Source organism: Mustelus asterias, chromosome 7, assembly GCF_964213995.1.
Source record: "Mustelus asterias chromosome 7, sMusAst1.hap1.1, whole genome shotgun sequence".
Classification (NCBI taxonomy): domain Eukaryota; kingdom Metazoa; phylum Chordata; class Chondrichthyes; order Carcharhiniformes; family Triakidae; genus Mustelus; species Mustelus asterias.
This window is the reverse complement of record NC_135807.1, coordinates 36,824,257-36,846,067: the sequence shown is the minus strand read 5'-3', so window position 1 is coordinate 36,846,067 and position 21,811 is coordinate 36,824,257. Positions and strand designations below refer to the sequence as shown.

Genomic DNA, 21,811 nt, shown 5'->3' with positions numbered 1-21,811 from the left:
CGGGTTCAATTCCCGGCTTGGGTCACTGTGTGGAGTTTGCACATTCTGCTCCGTCTGTGGGTTTTTCCCCACAGTGCGAAAGACGTGCTAGTTGAGTGCATTAGCCATGCTCAATTCCCCCTCCGTGTACCTGAACAGGTGCCGGAGTGTGGTGAATAGGTGATTTTCACGGTACCTTCAATTCAGTGTTAATGTAAACCTACTTGTGACTCTAATTAAAAACTTTAATGGTCAAAGCCCTAACTCTTGAACCTTGAGATTATAATCTAAGATTATTGAGTGAGTGCTGCACTGTCAGAGGTGCTGTTGCTCATTTGAGATGTTAAATCAAAGAAAACCTGACTGTGTAAAACATCGTGCATCATTTGAACAGCAGAGAAGTCCTGGTGGGTCAATGTTGTTCCTCACAATCTGTAATGTAAAGTGATCCAAAACATCCTGAGCTTCTTTATAAAAGTGACCTCTTTCTTTCAAGCAGCATTATTAAAACATTATCTGATCATTCATCTCGTTGCCATTTGTGGGACCATTCTATTGTTTCTTGTGTTACAACTAGGGCTGCACGTCAAAGCTGTGATTCACTTTGTAAAATCCTAAGGTTGTGAAAGGTGCTATATAAATGCAAGTTGCTCAGTTCCGGTGAGACCAAAAAGTGTGCTTCAGTTGCTGTATTGCTGCTACTGCTGACACGCCACACACAATCCAGTTCACCAGTGGTTTAATTCACTATAGAGCACAGGAAAGTCAGCACTGAACGATTTGAAGCAGAATTCCACATGTTGCATTGGGCTCAAGACCATTAATTATTCAGACATTCAACATCTGCTGAGAGGAAAACATTCCAGACCTGTGTTACTCGTTGTAAAGTCACGATCTAAACATGCCAACATGCAAATCGTCCATTGTATACACCCATCGTCCAGACCTATGCAATCTTGCTCAAGACATTAGTCTTGGTTAACAGACTAATAAATCGTAGTGTCCTCATTATTTGCCTGCACAATGCAGCCCAGGACACCACGTAGTTCAAATAACCCTTTATATGCTCACTTTTATTCATTTCAAATGACATATATTAACAAAGAACTTGTACTTGCATAACACCACCTACGACCGCCAGACACCACAAACTGCTTCACAGGCAAAAAATTACTGTATTAAAGTATCACTGTTTTAATGGAGGAAATGGGACATTTTACATACAGCAAGCTCCCACAAACTGCAGTTAAATAAACGAGCAGGTAATCGGTTTTAGTGTTATTAGTTCAGGGGGGGAACTTTGACCAGGGCAGAGGATTGTGGGTATTGTACTGCCCAATTATTGACCGTTTTCTGCATGGATTGATGGGGCCAGGAAATTAGGCCAGGATACCATGTGATTAACCCAGCCAGCTTTGCATTCCCGACTATGCCCTGGTTCCTCAACTGGCTTGCTTGGTACTGAGCCACATTAACCAGGAGGGTCTTGAGTTTGATCTACGATCTGTGGTGAGTCAGCTGATTTCAGTAGAGGTAGAATGATAGTTGGCCTCGGAGCCTTTGGATCAGAGAGCAAAAAGAAATTCTAGGTTTGCCACTCCAATTCTCTGTCCATAGTGGAATTTGAATGTTATTCTCTGGATAATTAAAAAAAAATCATCGTCATAGAATCCCTACAGTGCAGAAAGAAACCATTCAGCCCATCGAGCCTGCACCAACCACAATCCCACCACGGCTTTATCACTGTGTATCTAAGCTGCCAATTTACCCTGACACTAAGGGGCAATTTAGCATGGCCAATTGACCTAAGCTACACATCTTTGGACTGTGGAAGCAAACTAGAGGAAACCCACACAGACACAGAGTCCCTGGTGCTGTGAGGCAGCAGCGCTAACCAGTTAAAATTAATCTAGGCCATTGGTAAGAAAGCATTCCAACATTATTCAGCATCCTCAAGGAGAAATAGGGAGAATGTTTGTTTGTTTTGTGAGCAATAAGTGACAGCAGTGTGAGAAATATTTGCTTTTGTGTTAAATAGCCATTGAGTTTAATTAGGAGCTACAAGTTTAGGGAATGCCTTAATGTGTCCCATTCTGACACTGATGGTACCTCTAACCTCTCTTAAATGCTGCCTTGAACATTCCCTGGGCTTTGATTAAACGTTACATTCACACATAGCTGGCTAGTTCTCAAGTTTACTTATTCCACCGTTGAGTCACTAAGCTACATCTGAATATTTGGTTTCACAGACCGTTAGCATTTAAAAAAAAAAATGTCTTGTTAACTTCAGACTGGGCGGATAAGTGTTGGAACACTGGCCTATCGCCTCTGGGAGCTGTGTTGAAATCCAGCCCAGAATGGAGGGAATGAATGTCATTCTAGCTCACGCTATCAGACAGTTGTAAAGATCCAAAATGAAAAGATTGGGCAGCTTGATCTCACTTATTAAGTAGGCTTATGCCCAGAACAAGAGCAGTTTTCGCACCTTCTGTAAATGGCGCTTACTGTCTGCTGTTTGCTGCACTAGGAAGTATAAATTAGTTGGTTTATTTGTACTGGGAACAGGAGTGACCCACGTTCTTTTTTTTTTCATTGCTGCTACGAGGGGTTGCGGTAGTTTTGTGGTTATGTCAGTGGACCAGCAATCCGGATAATTAATTACCCGGAGAATGACGTTCAGATGCCACCATGGTTGTTTCAGAATTTGAATTCCATTATAAAATAAATGGAAATATTTTTAAATTCTGGTATCGTTTTCAAAAAAAAAATGGCCATGATGATGTTAGGTTTTTGTAAAAATTCAACTGGTTCACCAGCACTCTCTGGGGAAGGAAAGCAGGATCTTTGTGACAATTAAGGACTACAGCAATTCTCTAAGAAGGCCCGCCCACATTTTCTCAGGGCAGCTAGGAATGGAGCAATGGATGCCTACCTTACTAATGATGCCCATGTTCTGGGAGTTCATTAAACGAAAGGCATTCTGTGTTAGCTCGCTTAGCATGCTCAGCATAACTGCATCATATTGCAAAATACAGTCTGATCATATGACCATAAGATGTAGGAGCAAGAGTAGACCATTCAATCCATCGAGTCTGCTCCACCATTCGATAGGTTTCTGGCTGATCTGATTAAAGCTCTAACTCCTCTTTTCTGCCAGCTTCCCAGTAACCCTTGTCTCTCTCGTAAAATAAAAATCTGCCTAACTCAGCCTTGAATCGTGAAGGTTGGTGAGGGTCCAACACGCCAGCTCCATATTTGTGGTGACTAACACCAAAGCCCGTCTGGTGCAGTTCCCACTGGGGGGGGGGAAGGGGGGGAGAATGGGCTGTCAAACCCGCTAATTGTATTACCATTAGTGAGTTTGCATATTAATCGGGCTGCCGCCTGCTCAGGACAGGAACCTGATCGAGGCTGGTGGGGTGGATCGGTTGAATCCCAATAGCCCTCGCACCAAACGGGAATCCCGTTTTTAGCTGGGCAATCGGGATTCCTGCCATCAGCAAACCGGGCTGGTGAATCCCACCGCCAGTGCAGCTCCGTCACGGAGGTTCAACGGGGAACCTGGTTAACAACGGCAGGACCATAAGATTCCGCTGCCAGTGAGCGGCACATCACCACCCACTGCCGTGAAACGCACCACAGAGCAGGAGGATAATCCCAATTTTCATTCATTCATTCCGGGTTTTCATTATTTTTCTTTCATAGAATCCCTACAGTGCAGAAGGCGGCCATTTGGTCCATCGAGTGCACCGACTCTCGTAACAGCATTTTACCCGGGCCTACCCCATCCCTGTAACTCTGTGTATTTACCTTGGCTAATCCACCTAACCTGATAATCTTGGGACACTGAGGGGCAGTGTAGCACGGCCAGTCCACCTAACCTGCACATATTTGGACGGTGGGAGGAAACCGGAACACCCGGGGGAAACCCACGCAGTGATGGGGAGAACGTGCAAACCTCACACAAACAGTTACCCAAAGCTGGAAATGAACCAGGGTCCCTGGCGCTGTAGCTGCCTGTTGCATTAGACAGTGACAGCATCTCGAGCGTAGTTCATTGACTATAAAGTGCATTGGGCTGATTGTATGATCATGAAAGGCATTATGTAAATATGAATTCTTTTCATCCTTTTAGACCAAACCTGAAACTCGGATATGGACTGTTTTGGAAATCTTGCATTTACATAGTGCCTTTCAATACCTCAGGACTTGCCGTGTGTTTTTAGCCCAATTATTTTGGGATGTGATCACTATGATCCAGGAAATGTGAAAGCTGATTGGTGCATAGTAAGGTTCCATAAACAGCAATGAGAAAAATGTCCAAATAATTCGTTTTTCCAATGTTGATCAAGGGTTAAATATTGGCCAGGACACTGAGACTGACACTCAATGCTCTTCTTGGAGATGGTGCCATGGGACCCTATACATCCAGGGCTTTCGCTCATCAAAAAGACGGCACCTCAAACTGTGCTGTATTGAGATGTCAGCCTAGAGTTTATGCTCAATTTCTGGAATAGACTTGAACCTATGACCGTCTGCCTTACGCGGCAAATGTCTAACCCAGTCTATGGAGCCGTCGCATTTTTGTGAATTCCCACCTCCGGTATCTCAATTTTCCATCAACCGCAAAAAATGATGAGCTAGCTCACAGAGCCCATCTATCCCCACAGCCTGGCTGCTGCCAGTCTCCTCCACTCACTGCTTTGCTTTAAGAGAAAATGGTCATTTTTCAAGAAATTGGGCAGGTGTGTATAATCAGGAAGTGAAATTCAATATTGGAGAAGCCAGCTGGAATTCTCAACTTCCTTCTCTTCCAAATTCTTTTTTCATTTTTACTTGTGTTTTTTCCCTCTTTGACTTTTTACCCCCCTTTTCCTCAATATCCCGTTGATTTATTCCCTTGTTTTTCTTCTTCTGTGTGTCTTTCTTCCTCATTTAAACTGCTCATCACTATTTTTCCTCTTTGGCATGGTGTGCTTCTTCACTTCTGTATTCTGTGTCTATACCTTTCCACCTCACTCCATGTATTTTCTTCATCTTTCTCCCTCTGTCTCCAGTTCATTTGCTTCTCTTCACTGCTGTGCTCCTCTCTCTCCTTTTTTTCTCCCTCTTTTATTTTTCTCTCTCCTCTCATTCCATCTGATCGTAACTCTTTTTCACTCTAATTTCTAATGGGTGGCACAGTGGCTAGCAATGCTGCTTCACAGCACCAAGGGTTCGATTCCTGTCTTGGGTCACTATCTGTGTGGAGTTTGCACGTTCTCCCCGTGTCTGTGTGGGTTTCCTCCGGGTGCTTCCAGTTTCCTCCCACAGTCCAAAAGACGTGCTGGTTAGGTGCATTGGCCATGATAAATTCTCCCTCAGTGTACTCAAACAAGTGCCAGAGTGTGGCAAATAGGGGATTTTCACAGTAACTTCATTGCAATGTTAATGTAAGCCTAATAAATGTGACTAATAAACTTCACTTCACTTCTCCTTCTAGCTCTGTTTCTTTACCTTTTGTATTTCTCTCTATCTCTCATCAATCCATGATGGGTTTTTTTTTGTCCTATCCCTCTGTTTTTGCTTCTCACACATAAGTGCACAAGGAAAGGCATAAACCAATAGTTTGCAGCACAGATGTTCTGGTTTGAATGCCCATAAGTACTTTCAATGAGCTCTAACTCAATGTGAATAAGGGGCTTGTCTGGAGTGAGGATGAGGTAATTAAGAGGAACCTCTTCAGTTTTTTTGTGTCGAGGGTGAACTCCTGTTCTCAAAGAGCCGTTTATGAAAAATCGAATGTCTTTTCTCCTCCCAAGTACACTCTCTCGTTCTGCTCTTTCCCTGAGAAAAAGGCAGCTGCAAAGAAGCACTAATCCCAATGTAACTGAAAGTCATTTCTAATTCGGGATTTATGTTAATGACAGTCTGAGGTGTAAATGCTCTCAATGTTCAGGCTCTGACTTCTCTGGCTTCACAGGCCCGATGATGGTTTAACACAATGGTCATTTATTCTCCTTTCCTATTGATTTTTGGTACTTCCAATTTTCTCCCTTCTCCAAAGCATGTTGGCTTTCTGCAGAATAGCTCCACAACCCATTGTGCTTTGTGAATTAGCTCTCCCAAGTACATGTGACCCTAGCAGCACAAACAGTGAATGCTTGGCATTTCACTGAGCAGCGCAATGTTGTTTTTAACCAATAGCCACACACGCATATGCGCACCTTTTGGGTAAAGGCCTCTGATCATTGGTTAGAAGCAGACAGTCTGACTAATCCAATTCTACTGCGTTTAATTGTAGAATTGCTGCAACCACCCAAATGACGCTAATGAACTCCAAACCGATCAGGCTCCAAACTGGCACCCGCTTTATTTTTATGGCCTGAATTTTAGTTGCTCCTGTGGGCTAAGTTTTTATTCAGGGCTAACCACCATCTTCCCACCCACCCCAAGCTAACTCTCATAATACACTAGCTGTGCAGACACCAATCTCTGTACCCCATCTGCCATATTTAAATGAATAATGGACTGTTAGCAAGCCTATTGACCTGAATAATATGCTGCCCATGCCATATTATGATGGTATGGCAGGAGGTTGGAAGAGGTAAGCAGTTTTTGTTTTAAGGCATTCATGAATAAAGGGGGGAGCACCTCATTTGGAGAGTGCCCAGTGCACAGCAGGGTCACTCCCACCAAGATGTCATCTTGCACCCCCTTTTGCTTCAACTGATCTACAAATCCAGGCCCCATGATCCCTCCCTGCTCTAAAACCACCGGACTTATCTTTCTGGAGCAGCCATGATCTTCCTTGTCCTCCTTTCCTGCAATCCCAGTAGCAGCCACTACTGAGGTTTGGCGCTGCTGGAGTTGCTCCTGAGGGGGAGACTTCCTTCCACTGAGGGGTTGAGGTCACGCTGTTGGCTCATTTAGCTTATCTGTACTGTGTTGTCGCTGTAGGCTGGCTTCCTTGGAGCATGTCAGTTTCTGGCTGACTTTCCTTCCAGTAGGGGGGTGGGAGGTGGCAATGAGAAATCCCCCCACCCCCCCACACCCCCCCCCAAACCTCCACCCTAACAGCTCTGCAAAATCCAGCCCTATGTCTCGGAGAACTGTTCTCATATTCTAAGCTATGTTTCTTTCTGCCTTTGTTTATTACTCTGTTTCAGAAATGTTACAGCTGGAGCTGAAACTCTTTCCATTTCAGACAGCCTGTGTCAGCATTCAACACTCTAGGTTGGGTATAACACTGCTAGACACAGAGTTAAGTTTAATCTACTCTTCTCCACAACTTCACCCACACTGCGGTAGTAGTGTGATATTTCGCACTCCCCACCCCAATCTCCGTTTCCTACCCGTACCATCCTGTGGCCTTTCCGGTTCTTTTTTTTTAACATTTATTCTTTTCCTGCGATGTGGGTGGCATTTATTACCCAGCCACACTTACCCGTGAACTGAGTGGCTTGCTGGGCCGTTTCAGAGGGCAGTCAAAAGTCAACCACACTACTGAGGGTCTGGAGTCACATGTAGGCCAGACAGGGTAAGGATGGCAGATTTCTTCATGAATGAATTAGATAGGTTTGTACAACAAATGAAGATGATTTTATGGCACCAATACTGTGACTGGCTTTATATTCCAATTTGTTAAGTTTTAAATTCCACCAGCCGCTGTGGTGAGGTTTGAACACATGTTCCCAGAGTCTGGGCCTCAGAATTACTACTGCAGTAACATTACCACCACACCACTGTCTCCCCATTGTTAGATTAAAGCCTGGATTTTCACCATGACTAGATGACCTGGGAAGCCAATCAAAAAGATGGGCAGGTCCCAATTCCAAGATTCCCGAGCTGTCGGGAACGTCTTTTAAGAATGTGGATCGGTTCCTGTCAAAAGCGTACAGTTGGCAATCCTGATCTGACCAGCTCCATTCAGGAATTAGGCATGTCCCACTCCTTCGCAATTTTCACCGAGTTGGATATCTGGGCTCTCAGCCAAGCATACATAATAAGGCTTACCTGAGAGCCCAGAAGACCATTATTTCTGTTGAAACAGCTGCACCCCAGAAAACAATATTGCTTTATTGACAGCTCTGGTTTTCTGACCTCTGCTATAAATTTCAGTGTATATTTAAACAAGGTTAAATGAGTGCTTATGGATTTTGTTATTACTTTAAAGGGTCTGGGTAATTGACACTTTTATCACGTTCATTGAAATTACTTTTTATCATAAGTTATGCATTAATTATTTTAAAGCTTTTTTAAAACGCATCCTGCTGTCACTCTAGGGTTCATTGAGCCAATATACATTGTATAAACCCAATGAACATGGAAATGGCATAAGAGTGTATAAGGAGCCAAAGGGAGTAAATGGAATTGCTTGGCGCAGCAGGAGGCGGTATGGATGGGGCATGGACAGTGTGTGGGGTGAGGGTATATGAAGGCTGGAGGGCCCTGGTCTTTATATTTTAACTGGAACAAAGTCCCACAGCAATGAGGTGGACCTTTTTAAACAGCCCGTCTCTTCACCCAACAGCTCTTGTGGCTACCCGAAGACCTTTATTTCCCAGGTTCACAGACCTGACTACAAATTTCAGCTGCCCTCACCCCTGAAGTTGATAAATATCTGTGAAAATGGGTGGCATGTTCCTGCCCTTCCTGCCAGCGGGGATCTTCCTGTTGGCCAAAGGGCAGCCCCCCCCCCCCCCCCCCCCGCCCCCTGCGCAGACAAGCCATGCAGAATGCCATAGAAATTGGTGGGACCTGGAAAATCCTGCCTAATATGTAGGCTGCAGTTCATTCTGTGCTTCTAAATGTTGTGGGCGGGATTCTCCAGCCTCCCAGTGGCGGAAGGGGCGTGCCGTTCAGTGGCAGCGGGATCCTCTGGTCCCGCTGTTGTTAAAGGGGTTTCCCATTGAAGCCGCCCCACACCGCTGGGAAACCTGTGGGCAGGAGGTGCTGCCGGCGGGACTAGAGAATCCCGCTGGCGTGGACGGCCGGAGAATTCTGGCTTGTATTTATTTTGCTTTAAGTAGAACATAGTAGTGTAGTGTAGACATCATTTGGACTGAAAATTTTCGCGGCCTGGATGAAGAATCCAGAGACTGTGAGCTGACAATCCCACCAAGGCAGTTTGAGGGTTTGAATTCAGTTTTTAAAAGATCCTTAATCAAAGAAAAGCTGATTTCTGCAAAAGTCACCACAAAGTTGTCAGATTGCTTTTTTTAAAAAAAAAACAATTGTTCACTCATGACCTTTTTTAAGGGAGGAAACGTTTTGTTTACCCCATCTGACCCACATGTGACTTCAGTCCCACACCAATGCAGTTGACTCTAAACTGCCCTCTGACGTGGCTTAGCAAGTCATTCAGTCAAGGAGACTGGGGAATTGCTGGTCTCACAAGCGACACCCACATTGCCGGAACATATTTTAAAAAAAACAAATGGGTTCGCGAGTGTCATTTCCCTCTAAAACTCTTGTCAAAGTTAATCCCTGATAGATGACTGCTTGATCCCCCCGTTTAAAACCCCAGTGTTACAGCAGCTTGGAATAGCAGGAGACAGTACTCTGCCTGCAGTCATTCCACAGTTGGATTTCCATCCAATTTGTCAATGAGGTGATGCCAAATGAAGGCACAGTGCTGCCAGGGATGAAGAGAACTGATGACTGAAAAGAGTTCCATTCATCTCAGTCAACTTCTGTTGACTCGTTTACGGTGGTATTGGTGGAGGCCTGGCAGCATGTTTGGCACGACTGTCACATATGTGTCATCTTGGCTCAGTTGAAAGTACTCTCCTGTCGGGTCCAGAAGGTCATAGATTCAATCCCCATGCAAAGAGTTTTGAGTTCACAATCTGAGCTGACACTGCATACTGAGGGAGTGCAGCAACACTGCAGGCTCAATGACACTGGTAAAAAATGTTAATCCAGTTGGTCTGTTCCAGTGCGACCAAGTAAAGCTTAAGAAACCATAGCTTCATTCAAAAAAGGCCCCGGGGTGTACTGTTGGTTGCCTGACCAGCATGCCTCTGTCAGCCATCAATTCCAAATTAACCTGCTGCTCATCTCTCTGTTGATTGTGACATTTTGTTGAATGCAAAATAACTGCCACTTTGCCTGACCTATGTAATAATACTCACTACACTGCAATGTGTAATAATAAGCTATACAAGACACAGTAATCAAAAAAAACCTAGCATTTATATAGCGCCTTCACAACTTACAGACATCCCAAAATGTGTGTGGTCACTTATATACACATGGCAGCTTGTTTGAATAAAGCATGTTTCCACAAACAGCAATGTGATAACGCCCATAATCTGTCATTGTGGTGTTGATTGAGAGATAAAGCCAGGCCACTGGGGAAAACTTTTCTTTTGAAATAGTGCTATGGAAATTTTTATACCTATCTAAGAGGGCAGACTGTGTTTTTGGTTTCGTGTCTCATTGAAAGATGCTGCTCTAACAGTGCAGCACTCCTTCACTACTTGATTCGGCCTTGATTTTTGTGCTCACGTTCTGGAGTAGGCCTTGACCCCACAGCCTTTGGACTCGAGGTAAGAGTGCTACTATGGGGAGGCTACCATGAGGTGTATAGATAACAATAGGGAGTCACGTCTGACCCTCGTCTAACTGGTGTTGGAAAGCTTTATATTACAACCAATTGGTGCTGTTCCAGATCAGGGAGACAGTGAGGACATTTCTGGTTATAGAACAGGACTAGCAATCCAGACATTGGGTGGAATTTAATTGATCCCATTGGAACAGGCATGATTATGGGTGGGTGGGGAAATGTGTTGTGGGAGCACTTGCGTGGATTCCTGGCATTGGGAAAACTTGTCTACTCAAGTTAAATGGGGGTCCCTGGTTGTGAGGCACACAGTGCCTCGTCAATGAACCTGGCAATGGGAGGGGCAAGGTTGAAAGCCACCCCACCCCTGCCTTTTTTCCTCTGGCCTCCTCACCCCATCGCCTCCCCTCTCTATCAGAAATCCATCCTTACGACCCCCATCCAGCCCTCACTCACTTTTGTGGCCTTGGGGTCCCTCGTTGATCTTATGCCTCTTGAGGGTGTATTTCTTCTCTCCTAGTGATCCCCCACGACAATGAGGAACTGCCGCACTCTGGCAGGCAGTACTGAGTGGGCTGAATTTCTCTCCCCCCCCCCCCCCCCCCCCCCGCCGTGTCCTCAACCCTGGGAAAAGCCTGACTGTGGTAAGTTAAATGCCTGATGGACACTTAATTCTGTCATGATTCCCCCATGGAACTGATGGGGATTCACTACTGGTTGTCCAACTAGTGGAGTTGGAGCGACTGTGTCAGGCTCATTATGTCTGCCCTGTGAATTCAAATCCAATCATATGGTAGTGTCTTTGGGTGGGATTTTTCTCCCCCTCCACAGCGTGTTTCACGGCGGTAGGAGGCAGCGCGCCATTCGCTGATGGTGGGATTTTATAGTTCCGCTGCTGTCAACAGGGTTTCCTATTAAACGCACCAGGAAACCCACGGCGTGGGTGCACCATCAGCAGGACTATAAGATCCCATTGGTGTGAATAGCAGCAAGATTTCTCTGTATATTTAGGAATGAGGAGTACAAAGAGAAGTGGACAGAATAAGTGAATGACTCTTGGAGTTAAATGTGGGGAGGTGTCAGGTCGTGTTGGGTCTTAGCAAAGGAAAATGGTGGGATACTAGGAGCTGTGGATATCTATGTAAACAAATCATTAAAACCTAGTGCACAGGTACAAAAATCGATCGAAACACTAAATGAAATGTAGGCCTTAGAGGTCATAGAGTCATAGAGGTTTACAGCATGGAAACAGGCCCTTTGGCCCAACTTGTCCATGCTGTCTTTTTAAATCCCTAAGCTAATCCCAGTTGCCCGCATTTGGTTACATCTTACCATGTAACTGTCTAAATGCTTTTTTAAAAAAACAAAATTGTACCCGCCTCTACTACTACCTCTGGCAGCTTGGTCCAGACACTCACCACCCTCTGTGGAAAGAATTGCCCCTCTGGACACGTTTGTATCTCCCTCCTCTCACCTTAAACCTATGCCTTCTAGTTTTAGACTCCCCTACCTTTGGGAAAAGATATTGACTATCTAGCTGATCTATGCCCCTCATTATTTTATAGACCTCTATAAGATCACCCCTCAGCCTTCTACGCTCCAGAGAAAAAGTCCCAGTCTATCCAGCCTCTCCTTATAACTCAAATCATCAAGTCCCAGTAGCATCCTCATAAATCTCTTCTGCACACTTTCTAGTTTAATAATATCCTTTCTATAATAGGGTGACCAGAACTGTACACAGTATTCCAAGTGTGGCCTTACCAATGCCTTGTACAATTTCAACAAGATGTCCCAACTCCTGTATTCAATGTTCTGACCAATGAAACCAAGCATGCTGAATGCTTTCTTCACCACTCTGTCCAGCTGTGACTCCACTTTCAAGGAACTATGAACATGTACCCCTAGATCTCTTTGTTCTGTAACGCTCCCCAATGCCCTACCATTAACTGAGTAAATTGGGTTTGAATTCAACAAATCCTTGGAAAGGAATATATGGTAGATTCACTAAAATGCTCCTAGAGCTTATAGAACTGAATTATGAGATCAAGCTGTATAAATGTTGCTTGTATCCTTTGGGCCAGCACTTATTACCCATTCCTAATTGCTCTGAAACTGAAGCCCTCCCAGGAGGCATTTAAGAGTCAACCACATTGCTGTGGATCTGGACCAGGTAAGGATGCAGATTTCCTTCCCCAAAGGGCATTAGTGAACTAGATGGACCTTTACAACAATCAACATGAGCTTCATGGTTTATCAGAGACTTTTAATTCCAGATTTTTAGTTGAATTCAAAATTTCACCATCTACCTTGGTGGGACTCGAACCCGGGTCCCCAGAGTATTACTCTGGGTCTCTGGATTACTAGTCCAATGCCAATACCAGTACACTACTGCCTCCGCTACATTTAAAATGGTAAACTCATTCAATAGATTAGAGACGGAGAAAGGATTGCATCTGGCAAGGGAATCTGGAGCAAGAAGACACCATTTTAGTCTTAAATGTCCTGTCCTGATTTTTCTGATGGCCCCAAGGATCAGTGATGGATAAAATGAATGGGAATATCCCCTTTTGGTTAATGAAGTCTTCTAAATGTCAGATCAACACCTTAAATCACTGTGCCAAATACTATTCCCCTGTTTTTCAGACAGACTTTTCCACAGGATGATGTCATGGGGTTAACAGATAATGCACAGAGCATGGCAGAGAGTCAACTCATGACATCATCAGTGGAGCAGTCCATCGGGAGCATGGGGGTAGAGAGGAAGTAATGTAAATTTGACAGCAAATAAAGCTGTGAATGTTCAGACGTTACATTAACCCCCTCAGCATCACAAACCAATGTGGATTGAAAGGAGTTGGAAGTGGAATTGCTGCTGATTTGTGCCAGCAATGCCAGTTTTCATTTTCTATTCACATGGTTAAATTTCATAAGGGTGAAGTGTCTTGGATCTCAAAAGAAAATTTGATTACATTTAATAAAAAATACTTTTGCATTGAAATTGTACAATTCCTCATAGAAACATAAACCCTGCACACTTGTCACATTTCTCCGGCCGCAGTCTGGTGGATGTAATGTCTCCACCACGGGCGCATCAACTCCACTTACTTTGAACAGTTTAATTTTCTTATTTGTTCTCAGGGTTTGGATGATGTTTGCTTGGCCGCATTCGTTGTTCAAATGCTACTTATCTTGACAAAGGTGGTAGTGAGCTACCACCAACATATTGGGTGACTAGAGTAACGTGTAGTTTTTGATATCCGCTCTCTCCACCATCCGTGCTCTGTTGTTGCACTGCAGCAACTCTGCAAGGCAACCTGTGAACCCACAACCTCTATCACGGGACTCCAAGCCGTGGGTCGGGGTCATGAGTGAGCAATTGAGGTTGCACGTCCTCTGAGATAGCAATGATCGCTGAGGCAATGAATCTAGGTCCTAATAGAACTCTTGCAATGTGCCATCATGATAGACTTACAGTTCCCCTGTGTGGCAAGAGTCTGGCTGGTTATTGTGAGATCTGATGGAGCCAGCCGCTATTTTGGATTCAACTCCACCATCTGAGCAAGGACGGTAGGTGTGTAGGAACACCGCGACCAACAAGTTTCCCTGCAATCATATCAATTCTGGATATATAACACCATTCCTTCAACGTCACTGGATCAAAATCCTAGAGCTACCTCCTAACTGCACTGTGAGGACACCTCTGCCACGCAGTTTGCAGCAGTTCAGTATGAAGGTCCAAAACCACAGGGACAACTGGGTACAGGCAATAAATGCCGGCCTTGCAAGTCACCCCCATATCCCAAGAATGAATGAACAGACTAGATAGGGTGCAATTGGTAAAATGAGTGGGTTAAGTCATGGGTTTAACACTGGCCCTCCATCTCTGTGAACCTGACTCAAGATGTGGAGATGCCGGCGTTGGACTGGGGTAAACACAGTAAGAAGTCTAACAACACCAGGTTAAAGTCCAACAGGTTTATTTGGTAGCAAAAGCCAAGTTTGTAATCAGAACTCCCACCCACCTGACAAAGGGACAGCCTGTTCCGAAAGCTAGTGGCTTTTGCTACCAAATAAACCTGTTGGACTTTAACCTGGTGTTGTAGACTTCTTACTGTGTTAACCTGACTCGAGTCCAGACTAATAGGCTAAAGAACCAAAACTCAAAGGAAAGTTCGTTTATTCGTGTCACAAGTCGACTTACATTAACACTGCAATGGGTTTACTGTGAAAATCCCCTAGTCGCCACACTCCAGCACCTGTTTGGGTACACGGAGGGAGAATTTAGAATGGCCAATTCACCTAACCTGCACATCTTCGGACTGTGGGAGGAAACCCATGCAGACACAGGGAGAACAAGCAAACACCATACAGACAGTGACCTGAGCCGGGAATCGAACCCGGGTCCCTGGCGTTGTGAGGTAGTAGTGCTCACCACTGTGCCACCATGCTGCCAATTCATACAGAACAGCAAGCAAACAAGCCTCTTGTGGACATAAGACATTAAATACCATTATTCATAACAGAGCAGGGAGCTCTGCTGGTGGCTTGATCAACATTAGCCCCTCCAGCACCATTACTGGGATATTACTATGCAAGATTGGCTGCCGTGTTTCCTACAATCACACAGTGACTACATTTCACTTGACTGTAATGTGCTTTGAGATATCTTGACGCCACGAAAGATGCTAAATAAATACAAAGTCTGTCTTGTTGGGCTAGAGTCGAGTGAGTTTTGCTCTTCCTCTAACTATCCCATACCTGACCTCACAGATATTTGATAAAGTTTCATTTTCCAATACTAACGTCTCTCAACACTGAGGTGGCACAATCTCTGCAAAAACCTGTTGGAAACTCTGGGGAATTGGCATAACTGGCCACTTCTGCTTCCACGCATGATCTGCTGCAGTAACTGTAGACTCTGGGGAGAATTGCCACAGAAATGACTGCCCGTGGATGTTTTGGAATGGAATAGTCCTTTCAGAGGAACCCCTCCAAGGAAGCTATATTAAACCATTATAAATCAGTGGTTTGATCTGAATTGAAGTATTATATCCAATTCTGGGCACAGAAATTTAGGAAGGATGTCAAGGCCTTGGAGATGATTCTGAGGAAATTTACTCGAAGTCTACCAGTGATCAGAAGTCTATTTGCGTGCCAAGCAGCAAGTAATTCCATAACCAGCGGATCAGATCTAAGCACTGCACTCCTGCTACATCCAGCCGTGAATGGTGGTGAGGTGGTGAACTAATTGTTCCAACAATTAACAACTCGCTGGAGGAGGAGGCTCCACGATTATCCCCATACTCAATGATGGAGGAGCCCAGCACATCTGTGCAAAAGATAAGGCTGAAACATTCACAACAAACTTCAGCCAGAAGGGACGAATGGATGATCCATCTCAGCCCCCTCCAGAGGTTCCCAACATCAAAAATATCAATCTTCAGCCAATTCGATCCACTCCACATGATATCAAGAAACAACTGAAGGCACTAGCTACTGCAAAGGCCAAAGACCCTGACAATATTCCGGCAATAGTACTGAAAACTTGTGCTCCAGAACTTGCCGCTCCCCTAGCCAAACTGTTCCAGTACAGTTCATAGAAACCCTACAGTGCAGAAAGAGGCCATCTGGCCCATCGAGTCTGCACCGACCACGATCCCACCCAGGTCCTACCCCCATATCCCTACACATTTACCCGCTAATCCCTCTGACACACGCATCTCAGGACACGAAGGGGCAATTTTAGCATGGCCAATCAACCTAACCCGCACACCTTTGGACTGTGGGAGGAAACCGGAGCACCCGGAGGAAACCCACGCAGACACGAGGAGAATGTGTAAACTCCACACAGACAGTGACCCAAGCCGGGAATCGAACCCAGGTCCCTGGAGCTGTGAAGCAGCAGTGCTAACCACTGTGCTACCGTGCCGCCCAACAGTTACAAAGCATTTACCCAAAAATATGGAAAATTGCCTTGGCATATCCTGTAAATAAGAAACAGGACAAATCCAACCCAGCCAATTACCGCCCAATCAGTCCACTCTCGATCATCAGCAAAGTGATGGAAGAGGTCATCAAAAGGCACTAACAAGCGGCACTTACTCAGCCATATCCAAACTGCGCTTCCGTGAGTAGCTTTTCACCAGGGTCACTCAGCTCCTGAGCTCATTACAGCCTTGGTTCAAACATGTACAAAAAAGCTAAATGGTGAGCTGAGACTGACAGTCCTTGACATCAACACAACATTTGACCGAGTATGACATCAAGGAGCCTTAGCAAAACTGAAGTCAGTGGGAATCAAGGGGAAACTCTCCACTGGTTGGAGTCATACCTGGCACAAAGAAAGATAGTTGTGATGACTGGAGGTCAATCAGCTCCAGGAAGTCACTGCAGGAGTCCCTCAGGATAGTGTCCTATGTCCAAGCATCTTCAGCTACTTCATCAATGACCTTCCCTCCATCATAAGGTCAGAAGTGGGGATATTCGCTGATGACTGCACAGTGTTCAGTATCATTCACGAATTCACAGATACTGAAGCAGTCCATGCCCAAATGCAATGAGACCTGCACAATATCCAGGCTTGGGCTGACAAGTGGCAAGGAACATTTGCACCACACAAATGCCAGACAAAGACCATCTCCAACAAGAGAGGCTCTAACCATTGTCCCATGATATTCAGTGGCATTATCATCACTGAATCCCACACTATCACCATCCTGGGGGTTACCATTGACCAGAAACTGAACTGGACTAGCCATATAAATACTGTGGCTATCAGGGCAAGTCAAAGGCTGTGAATCCTGCAGGGAGTAACTCCCCTCCTGACTCCACAAAACCTGTCCACCATCTACAAGTACAAGTCAGGAGTGTGATAGAATACTCTCCACTTGCCTGGATGAGTGCAGCTTGTAACGACAAGAAGCTCAATTCCATCCAGGTCAAAGCAGTGATTGGCACCCCTTCTGTAAACAATCAATCTCTCCACCACCAACGAATAGTGGCAGCTATGTGTACCATCTACAAGATGCACTGCAAGAACTCACCCAAGGTTTCTTGGGCAGCACCTTCCAAACCACCACCATTTAGAAGGACAAGAGCAGCAGATACCTGGAAACACCAGCATCTGGAAGTTCCCTTCCAAGTTACTCACCATCCTGACTTAAAGTTTAAAGTTTATTTATTGGTGTCACAAGTAGGTTTACCTTAACACTGCAATGAAGACTTGGGAAATATATATTATTATTCCTTCACTGTAGCTGAGTGCAGATATTGGAATTCTCTCCCTAATAGCACTGTGGGTATACCTACAGCTCAGGAACTGCAGTAGTTCAAAAAGGCAGCTTACTGCCACCTTCTGAAGGGTAACTAAGGATGGGCAATAAACGCTAGTCTAACCAGTGACGTCCACATCCCAGTAAAAATGAATTTTGAAAAAAGGGACTTAAATTATGTGGAGACTAGAAAAGCTGACATCACTCCCCTTTGAACAGAAAAGGGAAAGGAAGATTTAATAGAGATGTTCAAACTTTTGAAGGGTTTTGATAGAGTGGGTGGAGAGAAACTGTTTCCACTGCTAGAAAGGTCAGTAACCAGAGGACATTAAATTAAGATAATTAGCACAAGAGCGACAGAGATAAGGGGACATTTTTCATATCATGAGTGGTCCTGAATTAGGAAGTACTGCTTGAAAAGGTAGTGGAAGCAAGCTTGATAGTAACTTTTAAAAATGAATTTAATAAATACTTGAAAAAGAAAATTGTCCTGGTGATAGGGAAAGAGCAAAGAGAGCAGGAGCTGAGTCAGCACCACTATATTGGGCCAAATGTTGTATAAGTCTGTGAATTTAACATTACTTCCAACCCGGTTCCTGCTGTCGCATTGCCACCAATAGTCTATTTATATTGACTGATGTCTGTATTCCTGTCTTGTCTACAGGTTATCAAGTCAGGGGTGGAGACCACCTGCAAATGCCATGGTGTTTCTGGTTCCTGCACCGTTCGGACTTGCTGGAGGCAGCTGTCGCCTTTCCACGAAATCGGCAAGTTACTCAAGCTGAAGTATGAGACCTCGCTCAAGGTGGGCAGCACGACCAACGAAGCAACTGGCGAAGGTGAGATTACACCGCCAAAAAAGGCCATTGCTGCTACTCACCACCAACAAAACCAGATCCCAAGGACTACTGACTTGGTCTATATCGATGACTCGCCGAGCTTCTGCCGGCCGAGTAAGTACTCACCGGGTACTGCAACCCGCAAGTGCTACAAGGACAAGAACTGCGAGAGCATCTGCTGTGGTCGTGGGCACAATACCCAGAGTCGAGTGGTGACGCGACCCTGCCAGTGCCAAGTGCGCTGGTGCTGTTATGTAGAGTGTAAGCAATGTACTCAAAGAGAAGAGATTTACACCTGCAAAGACTAAAGCTTCCACTTTCCAATGGAAAAGGCTCTGGGGATCCACGATGAGGAACAAGAAAGTCCTGCCTGAGGAAATACTGCAACAAAAAAAAATCCCGATCATCCCGAAAAAATGCACGGAGGATTCTGTTTTCAACCTACGTTAAATGTATAAACTGCATTACACAACTCTTGGATTCAAAGAGCTAAAGTCTGAAGTCAAACAACAGAGAACATAGATAAATACTGAAAGGTGCAATGCCTCGTTCTAAACAAACCAGTTCACTGCAACATGCTGGTTACGATGGACCATCTTAAGCATTTTATACATCACACCGAGTGAACATGTCAACAAGGTCTTCAGCAGCTATCTCACTGGCAAGAATTTGAGAAATTCACTTCAAATGGCTTACAACTGGGTCTGTTCAAGGTCCATTACATGCTACTCAATATTCAATTTATTAATTATTGGTGTTACATAGGAACTTTCGCAATATTAAACAGAACGGGTAGAGATCGAAGAACTTGCAGGTTCCATTTAGGCTGGAGAGCAGAGGAGTAAAGAAGCAGTTTTAAAGGCTGTTGCGCAACAAGTAGCCAAATCCGATTGCACAAAGGGTTACCAAAAAGGTACAGCCACAAGCCAAACATTGAATATATTTGGTGGGAATTCAGGCCAAGCCCAAGGCATAATTGAGTAACACCTACTTGATGCAAACCAGTCCCTACATATCTTCATAGAATGGTGGAGTGTGAGGGAGTAAATGCAATGTTGATATAGTGATGAATGAGAGAGATCAGATTTGATTCTCTGGTCTCCACTGGATGGAGATGGAACTATTGGAGTGCCCTAGGACTGGAGAAAGAGAAGTAGACCCTTGTGCTGATTTCTGAATGCTCTCCAGTAACCCTTGTTGGAAATGCTGGGTTTAACTGGGAGAACTCCCAGAAATTTGGTGTGAGGTACAAGAGAGGATCAACTACTTGCAGTTGATGCCCCATCAAGAGCCAGTGTCCCAAGGACATGAGAAAAATGTGGGGAGAACAGAGATAAAACTGAGTTGGTGAATAGAACTGCCCTTTGAGTAGCTCAGGCTCGATTCCCAGTGCTGAACCAGCTGATTTCAGTTAGGTGAGGTGATGATGGGTGTCCTGTTCCTATGGCATTGCACTCCAGTGAGAAGAATGGCAGTGTTGGAGGGTGGGAGTGTGGAGCAGGAGGAAGAATGAGAAATAAAATGCATAAGCTGTATCGTGGATTGATTTAACATCTCGGCAAGTTCTTGGCAAAGCTTTCCTTAACCTTAACATGCCTTTTCCAAAGGGTCACTTGGTTTTCATGTTTGTTCTGCAGGGTTCAGGTTGGGTTGTTAAAAGAAAATGGGTCTCAATAGTGCAATTAGAACAAGGAGCCAGACAAAGCGACTTTTGTACATGTAAAGGGTTTAGAGAAGAGTGCTAATATGTTCAGGTCCTTTCATTCCTGGGACGTGCGTTTGAATCCAGCTGAAGCATCGGGTAGATGAAAGTCTCCTCACTCCAGTGGCTGTTAATTGTCAGGTTCCCAGAAGGTACAGGCCCACAGTGCAGTAGTATCCATGCCAATAGACATTAATGATCTGTTTATATTGGGTCTGGGACCATCCCAGATTAACCTTAATTGGCGTGAAATGGCTCATGCAAAATGGCCATAAATTGTGAACCCTAGACAGTTATGTGGCCCCAGAGTATGGCTGTGAGTTCCCACGCTTCAATGACGTAATGAACACATTACGTTGTGGTATTCATAATAAACAAGGCCTGTAAACTAAATGTTCGCCAATAGCCTGTGGTCTTCTGCTAAGCAGACAGTTTGAGGTACTAGGAAAGCTAGATTTACACATACAAAAGATTTGAGATGCAAACCAGACTAGAAATGTGTCTCATAGTTTCTCCACTAGCTTTTGCTTTAAATAATGTCTATCAGGATACTGACTATCCTGGTGTACCATCCCAGGGTGCCCTTCAATGGAAACTAAATTGAAAATGGACATTGCAGTCAAATGTTCAGACCGTTATCCATCATTCTCACTCCACGACTGTCGTGGGCCAATTATACATGACAAGAGAAACACTCGCCAATAAATTTAATCAGCTTTTGTAAGATTATGCACAGGCCTAACTGTGGACGGCTGTTGGATGCGGAGGACTAGATTTTATTCCTATTATTTGTGGTTCTTCAGATTGAAGACTAGCAGACTTTTATGTAGACATGGTGGAACATGTCACTGAAAAAGCTGGTCTCTGATACTCATCTACTGTGCGTAAGTGGATTGAACTGCTTGGAGATCGAGACAACTGTCAGTAATTGCATATTCCACACTCTATTTTAACGATTTGACGTATCACCAATGCATGCTCACAAACTGCTATTTAACCCAGACACCCCTAATTTCTGCAAAATGGTTTCGGAGACTAGTAGCTCTGTTGGGGACTGAAATGACAAGATGAGCAAAATCAGAAACACACCAATGATCAGCAGGAAGATGGAACGCCATTGTGCCTCTACCCTCTGAAACTTTGAGATTTCTGTGTGTCACAAGCGTGCCTTGTAAATAGCATTCACTGATGACTTCCAATCGCAAAACATCAGCATTGTGTTGACTTTTAAAAGGATTACATGGGTGGTTCGAGTCCATTGGATCCAATTAGAATGCCAATCAAATGTGTGGTTAGATCTAATTCTAATCAAAAATGACCAATTTTTATCCAGAAATCAGTAAATATTGGACTGATAAGTAACTGAAGATCTTTTAGCTGCTCGTCTGAGTCAATCAGCCTGAAGCTCCATGACGCACTGCCTATACATCACGCCTCAGACTGGTATCGTTCATTCAGACTTGATATTTCCCCC

The 21,811-nt window shown here is 44.6% G+C and overlaps 1 protein-coding gene across 1 annotated transcript in view; it reads left to right on the top strand.

Annotated features, from left to right (window-relative positions):
• wnt9a (wingless-type MMTV integration site family, member 9A) overlaps positions 1-19,955 on the top strand; it is a 74,828-nt gene extending 54,873 nt beyond the window's left edge. The window contains exon 4 of the mRNA XM_078215869.1: positions 18,461-19,955. Within this exon, the coding sequence (XP_078071995.1) occupies positions 18,461-18,943 (483 nt within the window). The 3' untranslated portion in view covers positions 18,944-19,955. The remainder of the gene's footprint in view (positions 1-18,460) is intronic.
• Positions 19,956-21,811: the final 1,856 nt, after the last annotated feature.